Raw genomic sequence first — 12,928 nt, 5'->3', positions numbered from 1 at the left:
CCTAGGGAGGGGGGGAGAAGAAATCGCCCTTTTTTCTCGCCCTTCTCTAAAACCTATTATTTGATTTATGGAGTCCTTAATCTGCACTTCTGAAGCTATTTACCTAATCAGATGAGGAAGTTACTTGTGCCCAACTTTTTTATTCTTCTTGATGAATCCCATGCTGATGAAAACATACCAAAGGCTTTTCACACTGTGAAGCTTTTGCATAGAGCTTATGGCTTCATATGACCTCCAACACCAACTTTAAATGCTGGAAGTGTCTAAAAAATTTCTTGCTATACTCAAGAATTGTTAATTTTCCAATGAGAAGGCATACCTCGATTCGTATGCAGCGGATGATAGAATCATTGGATTTGGAGAAGATGAATCGATGTAGTGAAATGCCGACCAATCTTGATCCACTCCCTGTTCAACCGTGAGTCCGATGGTGCTCTCTTCCAATCTCTAAATTCCAGAGATTGTGCCTTTTGAACCGTTGCCAGGGAGTGGGATCTCATGGCTTTTATAGGCTTCCCTAAAACCCTGGGTCTAGGGCTAGGTTTTCCTGGTCATTCCCAATTTATGAGGGGCAAATTGGTCATCCCATCACCAGTACATAATTACGAATATAACCATCATCCATCGGTAATTACAATAAAGCCAAAGTGTGCACACCCTCAGATAGTGTCTCGGTCAATCATACTTATTAAACCCCCCCCCTTTGAATCGAGTGTGAATAAGGGATTTTTCCGTTTTTCCAATTCCTACATATATTTTCGGTTTCCTCAATTCAAAGTGTTCCTCAACTTGATCGGCCAAATTGTAAATCGTGTTTGTAAATTCCCGCGACATAATTATTTAAAATAATAAATATTTAATAACATAATAGGTTTAGAAAAATTACGTCGCTAATTTTTCGTCAAATACATTCCGATAAGAATTCCAATTTGGCTCAATCGATCATCAAGTACAATCGGGATAATTATATCCAATTATCGTGTATTCGTTGAGGCCTCTAAACACACTCAAATTGAATATAATTAAATATAACTTAATCGAGAATTCCACAGCTAATTCCTCAACTTCGATCGGCACATTACATTGAGCCCCAGCATGGGCATTCGTCACTTTGTCCCGAGTAGTGCCCTATGTCCCATATCAAAGAGTTCACCACAACGGCTTCTCTAGTTAAGTGTGCTGCGTACACACTATCGTAATACAGTGCACGTAATTCGAACGTATTCCAAAAAAAAGTATATTAGCCCAATTCCGTCGACTTACTTTCCGGTCCCTCACACGTGTATATTTCCACATGTTGTGTGAGTACTTTCTAGTGTGAGACACACCAACGCATAATCCACTTGTTTCCTCAAACACATAGGGCCACCAGTCTTCAGGAGCCGTTCCCTTCAGACAGATCCCAGCGGAAACATTCCAAGTACCACTTTCAGGGCTTAATTCCATCGGCAGGTCCTATGGTCCTATCCATAGTTACCAGGTCGGGAAACGGATATGGGAAACGAAACGTGAAACGCGTGAAAAAAATTAAAGGAGAAACGAGAAACGTGAAACGATAGAAAAGCGCATGCGAAACGCATTGGAAAACGTCTTTGGAAATGTGAAGGAAACGTTTGGGAATCGCGGGGAAACACGTGTGAAACGATTTTGTTTTAGATTTTGATAACTGATTATAAGTCCAAATTCCATAATTGGTTATTAGATTCAAAATTAAATGTAATTTTGAGTGCAATAATCCGTCCAAAATTTTGTAAAATCGGTTTTGGTGAATTTTTCCAAGCAAATCTTTTTTTTTAAATGTTTTCCTTGCAATTCTCTAATAAAGACTTGGGAAGTTATATACCCGCCTCTTTTTTAACTGGGACAGCCCCTTTAGTGTATTTTTTACTTTTACACTAGAGGTGGCTGTCCCAAGTAAAACCAGGGGCGAGTATATCGTTTCCAACAGTTTTTGCACGAGAGAACAGCCACATCAAATAAATTAAATGAAATATCCACCCCTCTTTTTTTACTGAAGACAACTCCTTTTAATGTATTTATGACTACACTTTCACACAGGAGGGCTGTCCAAAATAAATAAGGGGGCCAATATATCATTTCCCAAAAGAATTTTGCACGAGAGAACAGCCACATCATATGAATTAAATGAAATATGCACCCCTCTTTTTTACCGAGGACAACCCCTTTTAGTCTATTTTGACTACTCTTTTACACTGGACGTGGCTGTCCCAAATAAAAAAGGGGGCTAATATTTCATTTTGCCAAAAGAATAACGCACGAGAAAACAGCCACACATCAGATTTAAGACTCTTTACAGTGGGGCATGTTCAATTACAAGACTGGGTCTAATTTTACTTACAAAAACACTATTTTTAGGGGTTTTTTGGTAAATTACATGTAAACAACTAAAACCTTAATTCCAACGACATTTAAGAGATTTAATACCCCTCTTTTAAACATTGGAAAGAGCAGAAGCTCTTGGGAAGGGAATCGTGCGGCTGGCTTCTCTTGGGAAGGAAACATCATGCAGGTTTTCAAGTTGAAATTAGGGTTTACAACTTTGAATATTTGTGATGAAGAAGAAGAAGAAGAAGAAGATAGCTGGAGCAGAGATTTAGGTAGGAATCTTCTCTCTCTCTCTCTCTCTCTTTCGTTTTCTTCATTAATCCTGTACCATTTCACATTTCGGCAAATTTTTGTTGATGCTTTGAATATTTAGACACATTTCGACCAAGATTTTTGCAGTTTTTCTTTCGTTTTTTCGTGATTGCGTTTTCTGTACGTTTCACGTGCGTTTCCGTGACGTTTCCTGGACATTTCACCAATTTTTTTCGGCCGTTTCGTTTCCGTTTCGGAAACGCGTTTCCCACTTTGCTTCAACGTTTCCGGCAACTATGGTCCTATCACCACTGCCCGTTGTATTCCATGGTCTTGTCCCGGCATCAATTTGGTCAATACTTATTCCTGACACCCCACTCACCGTGGAAATATAGGTCCAAACCGGTTAAGGGGATTTCCAAGATTCCAATCCCCAAGATTCCATGAATAACATGATGTACATTAAAGTACGACAGGTTGAAATTAGATCAGTGGCAATGAAATGGTCTTGCAAGGCCACCAAAATGCCAAAAATCCCAACAAGAATATCAACAAACAATACTAGCACAAATTTTTGCAAAAAGGTTTTAAATCTGTACTAAAATGTTGACAGTGCATTAGTCAGTCTGAAGGGCATAAATAGAACGGGAAAGTCGACTTTTCATCATTTTAGAATTCGGTCTTGAAACTATTTTTAATAAATCCAAATGGGGGGCATTCCCCTATTTACATGTGAATCTTAAGTAAATGTCTCTACTATTTTAATGTCCAAGATGATCAAAAACGGTTTAATGTCCATTTACTTAAAAGACTTTGCCTATAAATACCCAATTCTAAGAAGAGGCAAGAAGAAATAGAACTAAGAAGAGGCAAGAAGAAGAGAGGAACGAAAAGAAATCCCAAATAAAACGAGACGAAACAAATTGCTTCGATCAAGAAAGACCGAAACAGAACGAATCGCCAAACGAAACGGAAAAACCCAATTTTGTTCCGTTTTCCGGAACAAAATGAATCATTTCGGCCGAAATGAAACAAAATTTACAACTAAGTTGCCAGGCAATATTTTGAAACTTTACCAATAGAATAATGTCTTTCATTCATTTCGCTAGAAGCAAGAACCATCCCAACAATTTAGGCCCTCTTTCCTCTTTTTTCTGCATGTTTCATGGTATCATGAACCCCTTTCTTTATAAAACAAGTCTCCGTTTTCATAGTAACTCTCATTCGACAATCCTAATCTTATTTGTTCATTTTGCTAGAAGCAAGAATCATCCTAATAATTTAGGCCCTCTTTTTTATTTTCTTCTGCATGTTGCATGGTATCATGAACCTCTTTTTTTATAAAACAAGTCTCTGGTTTCATAGTAACACTCTCATTCGACAATTCTAATCTAATTATTTGTAGAGTTTTCTATAATTTTGTCTCTTGCTTTTCGAGAAATTCATTTTGTTAACTTACCAACTTCTCCAAAAGCTTAAGCTGTTGGAGAAAGGCGTTATTTATCTTTTATACTTTAACACTCCCCCGCACGTGTGGCCCACTTGGCAAACACATGGCACATGTGGTCCCACTTTGGGCTAACCATCGCATGTGGATTTTTGCTATCCGGGAGGTTTGAACTCGAGACCTTTGGCTCTGATACCACGTTAACTTACCAACTTCTCCAAAAGCTTAAGCTGTTGGAGAAAGGCGTTATTTATCTTTTATACTTTAACACATTTAACACCCAACAAGAATGATGGCTAGGATCTTCTGAAGGATAGTACTTTTGGTGCATGCCTTATCTAAGATGTCGAATAAAAGAAGAAACAGCATAGATCATTGAAAAGTAGTCACCACCAATGCTCGTATATTTTTTTAATTTCAAAAAAGTACGGTCGGACTCAGTATAACTTCTCCCCTAACAATGACTCTTTATTCTCCAATAAAAATGTCGCAAAACATACCGTTGGATGGCTGGGATAACAAGAGATTGGCTGTGCGGATAGTCATGGTTGGGATCATTCCTAACTAACATGTTTTGGGTCCAACAAGGGGATAAACATGTGTAATCAACACCATTAATCTTATACACCTTCATGAAGTAACTCAGATGGTCATGGTCTCACCTTTGCCTAAAGAATTCGAAGATTTATTTTTTTTTGAATGATGAAGATTTCATTAAAAGAATGGAGACCGAGATGATCAACAAGATATAGAGATACACAAGGATAGAAAAGGAATAGAAAGCCCAAGAAAGGGGGAAGAGAACAGGCATCAAGGAGGGAGAGAATCATAAAGGTCCAACTCCTCTTTTGAAACCCCTTCTCTAGCTAAACTACCGGTAACATCATTAGTCGATCTCCTAACATGACAAAAATAAGGGGAAGATTTGCCCACCCGATCTAAAATCTCCTCAAAAAAGCTAGTGAACCTCCAAGGATACGGGTGGGCACCACTAAGCCATTTTATGACATTGAGAGAGTCTCCTTCCACAATGACCTTGTCCAAAATCTCATTTTCAAGTAGATTAATTCCTTGAAAGGCCGGGCGAACTTCCGCCTCACTTGAGTCCACTATCCCTCCCTGTCCGCGAAAGCCCATTTTACAAAGCCATTCTCATCTCTAAGAACACCTCCGATGCCCGAAGGTTCCGGACCCGTCGAAGTTCAGCTTTAAGAAGCCAGGGTCTGGAGGTTTCCAAACTTGCACAATCATGGGGCTCGATTTCGAAGTGTTGCAAATTTCCTTCCATTCGTACCATAGGTCATGGCCTGACACAAACTTGAAACACGGGATAACCTAATCAAGGGGCTAGGATAATCTGACCAAGAATTCGAAGATTTAGCTTATCCAAACCCTAAATGAGGTTTGATAGATCAAGAGGCATCTGAACAAGGTGAGGTCAATAGCAATGGGCTGGACTTGTGGTCATTGGTCAGATCAACGGACCTAATTACTTACCTAGCACAAAAGGGAACTAAATAATAGTTGTTAACTACCATGATCCTTTTGGTATGTTTCATAAGAGTCATACCCTTGTACTATGTTGAAGAGTGGAGAGAAGAAGAGGATGGGAGAAAAGTGTTGTGAGTGGGAGCTCCCCTCACTAATATATTTATAAGAAAGGAGAACATACAAAATGACTACTAAGCCCTTAAGGCTAATACATCTGTTTCTAACACTCCCCCTCAAGCTGGAATGTATATATTATACATTCCTAGCTTGTTACAATTGTCATTCAATTTAGCATTACTTAAGGGCTTAGTGAAAACATCTGGAGGCTGGTCCATGGATCAAGTGAAGGAAACATGAATCTCGCCTCTATGTATTCTCTGAAGAATGAAGTGACAGTCAGCCTCTATGTGCTTGGTTCTCTCATGAAAGACAGGATTGGTAGCTATATAAATTGCAGCTTATCACAATAAAGCCGGGCTGGAGAGGATGAAGGAAAACCAATCTCTGATAAGAGAGAATGTAACCAAATAAGCTCACCATTAGTATGGGACATGGCTCGATACTCTACTTCGGCACTGGACTTGGAAACTATGTCTTGTTTCTTACTCCTCCATGACACTAAAATGCCTCCCACAAAGGTACAGTATCCAGTGGTGGATCGCCTGTCTGCAGTAGATCCTGCCCAATCTGCATCACAGAAGCCTCCACCTTGATATGCCCTTGCTTCTTGAATAGGAGGCCTTTACCTGGCGCTCCTTTCAAGTAGCAAAGAGTCTAAATCACTGCTGCCCCGTGTGAGAGGAGGTAGAGATGATGGAGGTAGGTTAGGGTTAGGGTTTTAGGTTGAGAGTGGAGATGAAGAGAGGTGGGAGAATGGTGGTCCTCAATAGATCCCTGGCGTAACCCTAGGGCTCTGATACCATGTTGAAGAGTGGAGACAAGAAGAAGATGGGAGAAAAGTGTTGTGAGTGGGAGCTCCCCCTCACTAATATATTTATAAGAAAGGAGAACATACAAAACGACTACTATGCCTTTAAGGCTAATACATCTACTTCTAACATACTAAAATAAAATGAAAGGAAAATGCTAAAAAGAAAGTCATTTTTATGCTCTTTCCTGTAAGACATTTATTAGGATTCACTTTTGCATCGTTTATGTGTTTAGATCCATTAATCTGAATGGCAACCTTAGGAGCTGTTTAGATGCATGTTAAGTATAAATAGAAGAAAAGTAAACTCTCAACTCAACTCAACAAAGCCTTTGTCCCAAACTAGTTGGGGTCGGCTAAATGAATCCTTTAGAAAAATTCATGAAGAATGTGAAAGGAATCTATCCGGTTCTAATCCTAGCTCTAGTTGGGTTCTTCTACGTAGATCATTTTCTTCCATTCTATCATATCCAAGGTCATGTTCTCTGTTATGTTCCTAGCTATCAAGTCTTTCCTCACTGTTTCTACCCAAGTTGTTTTCGGTCTGCCCCTACCTCTTTTTACTCCATCAATTTGGCACGAGTCGCCTCTTCTCACTGGAGCAGCCAAAGGCCTACGTTGGATATGTCCAAACCATCTTAAGCGGTGCTCTGTCATCTTCTCCTCAATTGGTGTCACCCCCACCTTTTTACGAATGTCTTCATTTTTAATTCTATCTAACCTTGTGTGGCCGCACATCCATCTAAGCATTCGCATCTCCGCTACACTCATCTTATGCACATGCTGCTTCTTAGTGGCCCAACATTCTGAGCCGTACAGCATGGCTGGCCTCGCAGCTGTCTTATAAAACTTTCCCTTCAACTTGGTAGGGATTTTACGGTCGCACAGAACTCCTGAGGCAAGCTTCCACTTCAACCAACCTGCTCTTATTCTATGGTTAACATCCTCTTCAATCTCTCCTTCCTAATGTAAAATTGAACCAATCCTGTCCAGTCATATTTACAACATCCTCTGTTAGAGTATATGCCGTGAAAAGCCAGTAGAATGACATTTTCTAATTAATAAAGATTTATTTCATGACATGAATGGGTAATTATGAATGTGTGTGATGTGCTTGTTTATTGACACATGTTCGTCCTTAGGTAGCACAGTAGAAATGACATCTCAAAGGATTCACAGATCCAAGGGAGCAAGGAGATATGGCATCTCGGTTCTATGCAAGCCTTAATTGTTCCTAGTTAGGAAAGAGACTTGACATCTCTTTCTGTATACAACTAGCACCAGCCTTGCCTACATGCATGTGTCGTGAGGTGACTTATCTCGGTCATCCGGGTAGTAGACCCTAAGCAAGAAGAGTGGGTGCGACGATTGGATCGCGCAACTGAACCGGATCAAATAAAGAACAACTTGTGGACAAAAAAGTATAAAGTTGTTCTTCCAGACAGGATCCTTCACATGTCCTTAGACCTGAGAGATCTTATTGGTTTGTCGGCCCGTTCTAGGGTCTTAGTATATCTTATAGTGATTCTATTTTAGAGTCACATTCGGATAGAGCTATATCCTAGGGCAAACCCTCGAGACCAATAGTGATACTCAACAAAGAATTCTTCGCCCTAAAATTTACGCCTATTAAATAGCCTAGCCAGGCGGATTTGATAAAATGTTTATCGGAAAATTTTATGAAACATTGAATTGTTTTCAAAGGATTTTACAAATGCATTTGGAGGCCGAACACCACTTGATCAAAATGGTATACCAAGAGTGGGCCAAGGGGGTAAATGGTGTCCACCTCCTGTATGACTCAACTAAGTAGATGTAGTTACGAAGAAAGGACTTGCACATATATGATGTGATTAGGGGTATGATGATCTGACGGTCATCTTCAGGGTTATGTCTCGATGGAGGCCACTGACCTAATGCGAGTGTAGTTTAACTACAGAGCGAGATAGCAGTGGGCCCACCATAGGGTTCTGCAGGATCGACCGTTAGATCCCTACAACGATCCCACTCATAACTCGAATGACCCAATAGCATCCAAACGGATCAGGGTTCCGCATTTTATGTTTGCACGAACGGATATGATCCGTTAGATTAATGTGGATAGTAATTAAGTATATATATATATATATATATATATATATATATATATATATATATATGTGTGTGTGTTGATATATGTATATATGTACATGTCTTTGTTAAGTAAGTAACAAGAGACAGTAAGAGAATTTTTCGAAAACAAATTGGAGCCGAAATAACTCCCATCGGATGTGAGTTATTAATTAATTAATTTGTTAATTATTATTTAATTATTATACATTATTATGTATTATTAATTTAATTAATAATAAGCATAATAATGTGTAATCCAAATGAAGATAGTTATTCACAAACCGGTTTTGCAAAAGTTGCGGAATTTAAACGGAATTGAGAATTAGGATAGGACTACACATTTGAATAAGGTTTGTGGGGCCCATAACAATCCTAAATCAATTGGAGAGCTGGGGAAAAGAGTCACAATTGATCAAGAACTTTGAATTGCATTCAAACTCCTTGTTGGATAAGAATTGCTAAATTGTAGGATCTACAAAGTAAGCAATTTGTTTCCAGCACCAACTCTTATGAGATAAGGCCACAAGGGCTGAAGAGAGGCATCCATACACGTTCTCCCGTGTATCTTGAGTGTCCCCACACAGCCTTGGAGGTTTGGGAGAGTCTCATGCACTCGATGAGTCTCAATTGAAGTTGATTTCTCAATTGGATAGGAATTGGGAGAGAGAAACAAGGATTTATGAAACCAAAACTCTATTTTCTATAAAGGAGAGAGGGTTGAACGAAATTTTCAAGAGGAATTCTCAAAAATTCGTTCTCCCTAGCTTCCCCCTTTGGAAAATTTATTTTCCATCTCTCTCACTCTTTCTCTTCCAATTAAAATAGTTTCAAAGAGAAAGGCTTCCAATTAATTTCTCTACTCTACAACAAAGGTACTTATTAGATCAAACATTAAAGAGGTGAATAAGAGTTATTCACATCCACAATAGTCCGAGCAAAGAAAAAGAATCAATCGGTTCAACTTGCAGGGTTCATGCGCTTAGAACGATCACAACCGTTCGATGAGTAGATCAAGCAGCATGGTTCCTTGATTTCTTCTTCAAAGAGGTATTTCTTTATGTTTGGTTAACATAATTCAGTGTTTAAAAATGCGGATTCTACGCGGAACGCGGCCGAAGAAAATCCTTGTCGACTCGACGCGGACACGGTTGACGCGGCCAAGAACGCGGTTGACGCAGCCAAATTAGATGAGTCGTTATTTTTTATTAAAAAATAAATGAAAAAAATACAAAAATCCAAACCCATTTAAGTAGGGCCCAACAAATGAATAGTTTAGCATCTAACCAAGTGCAAGCCCGTTAATTTTAAAAAAAAATACATGCAAGAAAAACATTTTTGATGGGAAATTTTTCTTGGAAAATTTTCGAGTCTAATGATATGATTATGATTTAATTGGAGGCATGTTCTCATAAATTGAAGCTCCATCTAAGTAAATGTTGAATGGGTTTAGTTTAAGCTGTCTTTTTGTTTTTCAGGTGTTAAAAATGTAAGAAAATTTAGAAATATTTTTTAATAAGCAAAAGAAAGAGGTTATATATATCAAAAAAGGAGATTTTATATGCTGTAAAAGCCCTTATAGTCCCTTACTTTTCTAGAAGTACTGTACGAACCACACTAGAGGATGATCCAAACCGTCCATGGCAGGCTTACACCATATAAAAGAATTATATCCTTGTCTTCTTAAATGGCTGTCTAGGCACCCACACCCAGAACGAGGTAGAGAATAAGACAAGGAAAGCTGCAAAAGTCAGGCTGAAATTGACAACTTCACTGTGTATTGCACTGCCCAAAAAAATAATAATAATGTATTTGCCCCTTTGTTTTATTCGAATCACCCCTTCGTTTTACTCGGGGCAGCCCTCTCTAGGGTATTTATGACTACTATTTTACATTGGAGGGGCTGTCACAGGTAATGAAAGGAGGCGTATTTATCATTTCACAAAATCATATTATCAGATCGAGTAAAAAAACGAACTACTACTTCTTCTTCTTCATGAGTTAGGGTATTATAGAGGGTTTTCTCTGCGGCTTTAGGTACGTTTCTCTCCTGTAAATCTTATCTTTCTTTCTTTTTTGAATGGTTGAAGTTAGGATGGAATATGAGTTCAAACTTCAAAATGGCCACGACTCGGCCACGACTCGCCGAGTCCGGGACTCCAAAACGCGGCCACCGCAAATCCGCGTCGACTCGGCCGAGTTCCGAGCCGAGTCACCGAGTTTTAAAACACTGACATAATTAACTAATCTAGACTCTAGGATCTTGGGCGACGGCAAGATCGAAAAGAAAATTTAAAGTTCTATGCGTTTTTTCTTCCACTGCACATAGCGATCTTGCTGGAAGGGGATAACCTTCCTTCATCCTCATCCCGCCTCCTTACATTACTAAAGTCGCATTAAAAATGATGTCATTTTACATTAAAAATAAATAAGTAAAAAATCACGTTTACTCTTGATTTGGGAGGAAACTCAAACATTTATCATTTAAAAAATTAATGACAAACAAAGAAAGTAGAGAACATGCCTAGGAACCAAACATTTTTGGGAAAGGAAAAATGACATCATTTTACTTTGTAGATTAGTGGTAAGTAGTCAATACGAAGGAGACAAACATTTGCTTTACCTAGGATTTACCTCACAGAATAGTGACAAGTAGTGTTTGGTTGCCAACCTCATAAAGTAGTGGACGGGAAGTCATTACCAATATAGAAAAAGAAGAGAGGGGGGGGAGATAGTGTAAGAAGGAGAAAAGGCAGCATTCTTCAAGCCAAATTCCACTTTTTTGAGAAATTTGGCTTAGGTATAAGAAGAGGACATGGATTCCACATCACCAGACACGCAATAATTACCTATGAAACTTGTATGGTAGTCTCTAGTAATTTCGATGTTACATTGGCAACCAAACAAAAGATTTTGCTCACGTCGCGCACAAATGCAAAGCAAAACCCCTAAATTATCCTAGCTTTTGGGCAACCAAACACACCCTTAAGGTCGCCCAAATGTCTTTGAGAACACCTTGATAGAATGCTCCTAAGCTCTTGATCAAGCATTTCTAGGCTTCCATTAAGAAAAGCTAAAGTATTGATTTTTGTACTTGTTTATCGTATGGGGATGATATCATACTGTTCACCTCATGATATTCTAAAAGATGAACCACCTTGATCTCACATAGATGGGCCCCCTATGCCTTGTGTAGGAACCAAATCGTGTCATTAACCATTGATCGTTAAGAGTGCATTTATTCTCAAAAGGAACTATTAAAAATGACCTTACAATTAATCAAAATAACATAGATACAAACTAGAAAGTCACTTTCCTGATCAAAGGTAACAACCAATTTTTGGGTCCCACAACGGGAAGGATCAAAACTGATGATCTTGTACAAAACCCTAAAGAGGATTTTCAAAATCCTAAATATGGCTTCAAGAATCAAGGGCCTCTGATCTTTTAATCCGGTATTCAAGTGTATAACAGGTTTTTTTTATTGCTTCAATCGGTCTAATTCCCTTGATTGGAGGTTCTTGGAGTACAATAAGGCTCGAAATACTCCCAAAGCTATTGTTTCAAATGAGAAAAAGAAAATCAAAGAGGAGTATTCGATCATCTATCAGAGATTTATACCATTTATTTCCGTACACTACTAGATATCATATTTTTTTATAAAATTTAATAATATAACAAAGAAAATCGAAGAATGTTGTTAAGAGAAGAGATTAGACTTACCTCTAATCCCTGACTTCCTAGTTTCACTCTTGGGATTTGGATTTTGGGTTCTTCGGCCATTTTTCCCTAACAAAAAGAAAAGAGATTTAGCTTCAAACCCTGACCTTTCAACTCTGGAATGCCTTATACAAGAGCACCTTTTCAATTTAACATAGAGCATATAAGCGGGCTTTTGCTTAAAATATCCGCCACCTTTTTATATTCGCCCCTTTTTATTCCTGGGACACCCCCTCTTTTCGGTTTCCTGTTATTGATATTTGCAATTGCATGTTTTGATAATCGCACTAACTCATCTTGTCTTTTATTATTTAAATTTAAACAATTGTCAATTGTCAAGGGTTATTAGGGCAACTTGGGTCGGGTTGGGTTGAGATTTAGGTAAAAAATGAATTGGAATCAATCCAAATCCGACCCGATTTTAAGGTAAAAGCTCAACCCGAATTCTGAAAATTAGACCCAGAGTTGCACTTCGAGCTGAACTCAAGGACGCCCTTGCAAAGACGAGGTGAAAGGTCACCCCCATTAGTTGATCCTGACCCTCTAGTTTCTTTGGTGTTAGATGGACAGCTCAGATTGTTTACATGCTAATATTGAAAACCTGCACAAATTCAAGAATTAGGATCATGCTATGG

General features: G+C 38.7%; 1 protein-coding gene across 1 annotated transcript in view; it reads right to left on the bottom strand.

Annotated features, from left to right (window-relative positions):
- The window catches only part of LOC143887738 (perakine reductase-like), a 41,530-nt gene extending 29,096 nt beyond the window's left edge, over positions 1-12,434 (bottom strand). The window contains exon 1 of the mRNA XM_077391903.1: positions 12,297-12,434. Coding sequence (XP_077248018.1) covers positions 12,297-12,356 — 60 coding nt within the window. The 5' untranslated portion in view covers positions 12,357-12,434. The remainder of the gene's footprint in view (positions 1-12,296) is intronic.
- Between the last annotated feature and the right edge of the window lie 494 nt (positions 12,435-12,928).

Source organism: Tasmannia lanceolata, unplaced genomic scaffold (genome assembly GCF_043159265.1).
Source record: "Tasmannia lanceolata isolate RefF3 unplaced genomic scaffold, GAP_Taslan_0.1 ptg000012l, whole genome shotgun sequence".
Classification (NCBI taxonomy): Eukaryota; Viridiplantae; Streptophyta; class Magnoliopsida; order Canellales; family Winteraceae; genus Tasmannia; species Tasmannia lanceolata.
Note: the sequence above shows the minus strand (reverse complement) of the source record. Positions and strands in the feature narration are given on the sequence as shown.